This window comes from Scophthalmus maximus, chromosome 8, assembly GCF_022379125.1.
Source record: "Scophthalmus maximus strain ysfricsl-2021 chromosome 8, ASM2237912v1, whole genome shotgun sequence".
Classification (NCBI taxonomy): domain Eukaryota; kingdom Metazoa; phylum Chordata; class Actinopteri; order Pleuronectiformes; family Scophthalmidae; genus Scophthalmus; species Scophthalmus maximus.
The window spans coordinates 9,585,159-9,592,280 of NC_061522.1; the positions used below are offsets into that span (position 1 = coordinate 9,585,159).

The 7,122-nt window shown below is 38.9% G+C and overlaps 1 protein-coding gene across 2 annotated transcripts; it reads left to right on the top strand.

The window, feature by feature from the left end:
* The first annotated feature begins 573 nt into the window (after positions 1-573).
* On the top strand, positions 574-6,816 carry primpol (primase and polymerase (DNA-directed)). 2 transcript variants are annotated; one of them, XM_035636189.2, is made up of 14 exons: positions 574-712; positions 2,631-2,932; positions 3,054-3,148; positions 3,275-3,413; positions 3,957-4,104; positions 4,203-4,305; positions 4,403-4,551; positions 4,712-4,874; positions 4,970-5,067; positions 5,178-5,264; positions 5,772-5,880; positions 5,968-6,044; positions 6,166-6,212; positions 6,321-6,816. In XM_035636189.2, exons 2-14 carry the CDS (start codon positions 2,759-2,761, stop codon positions 6,543-6,545), a joined length of 1,614 nt encoding a protein of 537 aa, XP_035492082.2. In that variant the 5' UTR covers positions 574-712; positions 2,631-2,758; the 3' UTR covers positions 6,546-6,816. The 2 variants fall into 2 exon arrangements, with proteins under 2 accessions (XP_035492082.2, XP_035492081.2); XM_035636188.2 differs by having other exon boundaries at positions 5,772-6,044.
* The last annotated feature ends 306 nt before the right edge of the window (positions 6,817-7,122 follow it).

Consider the following 7,122-nt stretch of genomic DNA (forward strand, 5'->3'; position numbering starts at 1 on the left):
AAACAGTACCAATGTGAAACGCTGTCTGCCATCAGCTTGTGTCGACAATTGTAAAAGAGAAAATGTTTTAAAGTGATCATCATTATCATTCAATAAGCCAATCTGAAATTCCCCCAGAGGTAGTGTGGACATTGAAGGGAACCTACTTCAATAAAGTTGTTTAGAGATAATATTTTATTGACTTATCCTATTAATACTAAGCAAACTTCAATGCTTGTAATGAAATGATGAGAAATAGAAAAAAATGTCTACAACACTAAGATTTAGGATCTACCATACAACCAACTCTTCCAGCACCAAACACAGTTGGTCTTTATGCTTTGTTGTAGCTTGTTGTTACAGTGTGTCATATATTTATATATTTCCTTTTATTTTGAAAAAACAAAACAAAAGAAGTGTTAGTTTTGTGCGGTCGATAATAACCCGGCACGATACGCGGATTGTGCATTTTAAAGTAGTTTGGTTGAACTTTGTTATATGTAATAAAATGTTCATGTTGTAATAAAAGTCGGTACATTTGAATCTAGCATATCCATGTGATTTTTGTTTCCCCACTTAGTGTTGTGACCGGAAACGCTTCTACTTCCGGTTCCAAGCGCGCCAAAAAAGAAAACAGACGCGGAAGCTCGTGTTTGTTGTTGCAACTGTTTGACATAGAACTCCACGGTAACACGACGAACTGGACTGTTTCATCACTGAACCTCAACTAATGGTGAGTTTATCACCAACTGTCTCCTGCTGACAACAACCGCGTTAACGTTAATGTTAACGTTAATGTTAATGCTGCTAATCTAGCTGACGCTAGAGTCGAGTGTCGGCGACAGAGAGGACGAGGAAGTCCGTTTAGATCCAAGTACTTCACTCAGTAGAATTACTAATATCACTGCGTGTACTCTGTCACAAGTAAAGTTACTATTACCAAAGTATACTATTACAGTGCAACAAGCTAAAGTACTAATACCACAGTGTATACGTACTGTTTCAAGCTAAAGTACTAATATCACAGTGTATACTGGTACGTTCTGTTTCAAGCTAAAGTACTAATATCACAGTGTTTACGTACTGTTTCAAGCTAAAGTACTAATATCACAGTGTTTACGTTCTGTTTCAAGCTAAAGTACTAATATCACAGTGTTTACGTTCTGTTTCAAGCTAAAGTACTAATATCACAGTGTTTACGTTCTGTTTCAAGCTAAAGTACTAATATCACAGTGTTTACGTTCTGTTTCAAGCTAAAGTACTAATATCACAGTGTTTACGTTCTGTTTCAAGCTAAAGTACTAATATCACAGTGTTTACGTTCTGTTTCAAGCTAAAGTACTAATACCACAGTGTATACGTTCTGTTTCAAGCTAAAGTACTAATATCACAGTGTATACTGGTACGTTCTGTTTCAAGCTAAAGTACTAATATCACAGTGTATACGTTCTGTTTCAAGCTAAAGTACTAATATCACAGTGTATACCGGTACGTTCTGTTTCAAGCTAAAGTACTAATATCACAGTGTTTACGTTCTGTTTCAAGCTAAAGTACTAATATCACAGTGTTTACGTTCTGTTTCAAGCTAAAGTACTAATATCACAGTGTTTACGTTCTGTTTCAAGCTAAAGTACTAATATCACAGTGTTTACGTTCTGTTTCAAGCTAAAGTACTAATATCACAGTTTATACGTTCTGTTTCAAGCTAAAGTACTAATACCACAGTGCTTACGTTCTGTTACAAGCTAAAGTACTACTACCACAGTGCATACGTTCTGTTACACGCTAAGGTACTAATACCACAGTGTTTACGTTCTGTTACAAGCTAAAGTACTAATACCACAGTGTATACGTTCTGTTACAAGCTAAAGTACTAATACCACAGTGTATATGTTCTGTTACGAGCTAAAGTACTAATACCACAGTGTATACGTTCTGTTACGAGCTGAAGTACTAATACCACAGTGTATACGTTCTGTTACAAGCTAAAGTACTAATACCACAGTGTATACGTTCTGTTACAAGCTAAAGTACTAATACCACAGTGTATATGTTCTGTAACAAGCTAAAGTACTAATACCACAGTGTATATGTTCTGTAACAAGCTAAAGTACTAATACCCCAGTGTATACGTTCTGTTACAAGCTAAGGTACTAATACCACAGTGTTTACGTTCTGTTACAAGCTAAAGTACTACTACCACAGTGTATACGTTCTGTTACAAGCTAAAGTACTAATACCACAGTGTATACGTTCTGTTACAAGCTAAAGTACTAATACCACAGTGTATACGTTCTGTTACAAGCTAAGGTACTAATACCACAGTGTTTACGTTCTGTTACAAGCTAAAGTACTAATACCACACTATACATTCTGTTACAAGTAAATGTTATGCATTGAAAAAATTAAAATGAAGGATAGATGGATTTATAATGTAGATTGATAGAGTTTGTAGTGTAAGTCAAGTGTTCAAGGTGCTGAAAAATATGATTACATTGAGTCCAGTTCGTTGATCACAAAGTCCAGGCGGAGGTAGATGAGTTAAATAGTTCATCTGCAGTAGGAACCAAATGAGACCACTTCCACATTCAGTGAGGGGAGACTTTAAAACAGAAACACCTTTTTGTATAATCCGTTCTTTTTTTTTCCAGCTGGAAGAATGACAGGAGGACCACAGATCATCCATCTATTCACTCAGAGAGTTCCTCAACTGCCTTCGACCAACTCTCTGAATTCCTACCTCCTTCGGGTTGCTTGTAGCTGACCTCTGACCTCTAGGATGAGTAAATGGGGAGACCGGATGAAGAAGGTTGAGTGGCTCGCTCAGTCATTCCAGCTCAATCCCCTGGCCACGCGCTACAAACCTCGACTGTGGCCGTGCCAGCCTTCCTCCGTGTGGAAGCTCTTCCCTCGCCAAAGTCCGGCTGTCAGCTTCGCTCAGAGCTGCAGAGAGGTGACGCGAGACTCTGATGATGCTGCGCTGTCTCGCCAGTTTGTACTGCAGATGAAGTCATTTTCTGTCTTATCAGGGAAAAAAACTGCTTACATTTGTACACTGCTTTTTCACCCCCCAGGCTGTGCATGTTTTTGCACTTGAAAATGAAAAGACAACTCAAGGTCAAAGGATCTACCTGGTTACCAGTTACAGTGAGCTGTGGCATTATTACAGGTAAATATTGGCTTTACACTGCAAAGTGAGGCGGATCTTCTATTGCTCCAATGTGTATTGAGGGTGATAACTTATCACAGTGTAAGTCCTGTAAAAAAAAAAATATATATATATATTTTTTTTAAGGACTTACACTCAGACCTTGATGCACTGCTACGAGGTGATTCCAGAGGGCGCCGTTTGTAAGCTTTACTTTGACCTGGAGTTCCACAGGCCTTCAAACAAAGGGGCTGATGGGAAAACTATGGTGTCTTCCCTCATCCAGGTAATTTGTTTTTGTTTATTTAAACATTCATGTTGTTGCTCTCTGTTTTCAACGCGCAGCTTCCTTTACGTGCAGATAATGATTCAGTTGTGCGGTTTATGAGTTATGATGTCACATAGTTATTTGTAAAAGTATTTGGCTTTTTGGCTGCAACAGACTTATCGGTTGATCTGTTGATTATTGAATTGATTAATTGTTAAGCCTATAAAATGTCAAAAAATTGTGAACAATTACTCAGTTTCTCGGAGCCTAAGATTAATCTTTTGGCCTTGTTTTGTCTCACGAACTCTAAAACACACGGATTTATTGAAGTTACAATGATATTAAATGGAGAAAAGCAGAACAAGTTTTTATGTGAGCGTCTGCAAACAGCAACATGTTTTTACTGAAAAAAAGGTTTAAAAAAAGGCTTAAAATAGCTTCTGTCGACTTGAATCCATCAGTAGGAGAAACATCCTGTTAGATTGGGTGTTGTTTATTAGACTGTAGAGATGCAGTGTGTGTATATATTTATTTACCTGTCTGTGTTTTGTGTATCGACAGTATGTCTGCGACAAGCTAATGGAAGTTTACGGGATCGAATGCTCTGCAAAGAACGTCCTCAGTCTCGACTCCAGCACCGAGGAGAAGTTCAGTCAACATCTCATCTTCAACCTCCAAAATGCAGTTTTCAAAGACAACATACACGTTGGTATGTTCGGTGTTGAGTGGAGGCAACAACAACGTGTTTTATGTGCTTATGTAACTTATATATTCTGTCTGATGTATACATATACATATTTTTTAAAGGTAGGTTTATCCACGCGGTTCTTCTACCAGTCCTGAGCAAAACCAAAAATGGAAGTTGCCTGGATGCCGGGATGAATTCGGTGCCAGAAAACAATGAAACACGGTTTGTTTTAGTTGTTTTTTCTAGAACCGTGAAAAACACATTTTTTCACATTTCTTATATGCCATCATTACTAACTCTAATGATATTCTGACATCAGAACACGTGTTGTTCCTGAGGGGAAGGTAGAAGAAACGGATGAGGTTGCTGGAAGTCCACAGACCAAGAGGCATAAGCAGGAAGAGACGGACCTTGAGTTCCTCAGGGTGAAAAACAAGGATGGTCAAGACTGTCTCTTTGTTGATCTCGGTAAGAGAAGAAACAAGCGTCAGTTTTACTTTTACTCTCATGCACTTACCTGGGTTAAGATCTTACCTTCATATATTTTTTGCACCCACTATACGTATCAAGCTTTGTGAACCTTGCCGGTTTGTACATATGCTTTTTATTTGCAATGTCTACAATGTAGGTGTCTACACTAAGAACAGAAATTTCCGTCTTTACAAGTCGTCAAAAGTGGGAAAGAATGCTGCCTTCACTGTGGCAGACAGCAACCAGTTTATCACCAAACCTGAGAAGGGGATGTCTCCTGAGGAAAGTGTCTTCTTGGCGTCCCTGGTCTGTAATGTCAGGTACTGTGAGGAACTCTGACAGATTATTTTTGTCCGATGGAGATATAACTGTCATTAAACCCGCAGGGTTAGATCTTATTTCTGAATATCATCAGTTTCACAGGACAGAGGATTTTGACGTGGGACGTCCCAGAAACAAAGGAATTGTCGGCCCCGAGACGTCAATGTCAGCAGGGATCAGCCACAAATCCAGGTTAACGCAGAACTGAAAACAAATGATTATTTTTCATCATATTACATGACTTCATGTTTTTCAACATGAATCGTTTTTATTTGTGTAACTTTTTCTCCCATCCATCGCAGGCTCACTCGCTGGCTGCCTGACGTCCCCTCACCAGGAAGTAGACAACTTTGTGCTAACCGTTGTAAGAAAGGATGGGATACAAGGAAGTAAGTGTTGGTCCTGAAACAGGATGTGCTTTTTGCAAAACCTTTCATAATAATCCTAAGGCCCTCATATACCTGATAAACTGGAGCAATGTTTGATATTTTTCTTGGACAAAATAACTAAACTCAATTAATTGTCTTGTTCTTTGTCTTTGTCATGAGTCCTCATGTTTTATTTGTTTTTAAAAGCTGCTTTAAAGTTTAATGAAATAAAATTCAGAGGTTGTATTTTTGTAGCTGAGAGTGAACAAATTGATGCTCTCACGTCTTTGATCATCCTATATATGTTATAGATTTTCTTCCTTGGGATTGTCGTCATATGTAAAATAGCACACACTATAAAAATGCTGTATATGGTAAAAAATACTGTGATATTTCTCTTTTCCCGTATATATATATATTACCCAGCGGCAGCCTCTTGTTTCTAATGAGGTTTGATGAGTTGCAGTGTGCGGACATTCCAACGACTGACTTCACCGGCGTACACACTTGTCTGTCGTGTCTCAACAGGCATCCGGCGATGGAATTACTTTGTCGCGGAGCACCTCCTCGTCTACGACATCCTCAAATACCGCTGGTGTGAAAATGTTGGAGCGTTTCATAAAAGCAACAACATAATGTACGTACAGTATGTTTTGTGTGTCCTCTCATCTGTCTTTGAGTTTGCTCCACTCGTCTCATTTGGTCTCATTATTCTCCTCCGCAGGATTGTTGTGGATCTCAAAGAGGAAGTGTGGTACCAGAAGTGTCACGATCCTGACTGCAGGAACTTCAGATCCTCAAGTATGTTATGGAGCTAAAGAGCTGCTCCTCTGACTTTTTATATTTAAAATCACTCAAGAGCACATGTGATAAGATGCAGAATTGTGGTGGTTGCTCAACCTGATCATTTCTGCTGTTACAGGTTACCCACTGCCACAGGAGATCTGCGTCGGCTACATCATGACACTGGTTTGTTTGCTTTTATGTTCACTGGCATCCTCACCGACAGAGCCACATTTGCCTGCCTGTCATCTCTTTTAGCAGCAACTTGTGACCATGTCTTGTGTCAAATGGCAGGATGAGGAGGACCAGGCTTACTTAATGGACGACGCTGGCAACATCGAACCCAGCCAGACAGCACACCGGGCCCCGCAGAGCACAGAGGAACAACCTGCGGATGCCTGGGAAGATGGACAGAACGATCAGGACTACTTAGCGAGTCTGGACGACTTTGAGCAAACCAGCCGGGAGATCTCTGATCAGCTTCTGCTTCATTGCATGGCAGAGTTTGACTCCCAGTAAAAGGTAACGTTATCTTGCACTGGCTGTACAGCATCTAATATACTCCTTTACTTTAATTCCTTCTTTTAAGCAGTTTCACTTTTTTACCAACATATTTGTATGATGTTTACCGTAAATGTGTCCTCCAACAACTGTAACTCCTCCTGTATTAATAGGTAGAGAATGATCATACCGTATAGTAGAGCCCGACCGTTATATGGGGCGATATTCGCCTTTAAATGTGTATTTATGTTTCCAGTTTATGTAAAATAAATGTTTGTAATAACTTCTATGTATTTTGATTGTTTTTGTATTTTCAATTTATATGTATTTATGATAGAGTTCATGGTTAAAGTAAAATATCATGCCTCAATTACATGTCTTTGTCACAAAGGTTTGATAATGATATTTTCAACAATTTTTTTTATATATATATATTCATTTCGACCGATGTATCATATCGGGAATCTTGTACTCCCAAATATCGATATCGGCATCGGGCCCCAAATATCCATATCGGTCGGGCTCAAATGTATAACACAATCATAAAAAAAAGAAAAAAGGCTTTATAATTGGTGAAACATACCGCACATTAATA

Coding starts and splice junctions, on each gene's coding strand:
- primpol (XM_035636188.2), top strand. CDS start 2,759: ATGAGTAAATGGGGAGACCGGATGAAGAAGGTTGAGTGGCTCGCTCAG. Junction 3,414..3,956: donor TGGTGTCTTCCCTCATCCAG/GTAATTTGTTTT, acceptor GTGTATCGACAG/TATGTCTGCGACAAGCTAAT. Junction 5,068..5,177: donor GGGATCAGCCACAAATCCAG/GTTAACGCAGAA, acceptor CATCCATCGCAG/GCTCACTCGCTGGCTGCCTG.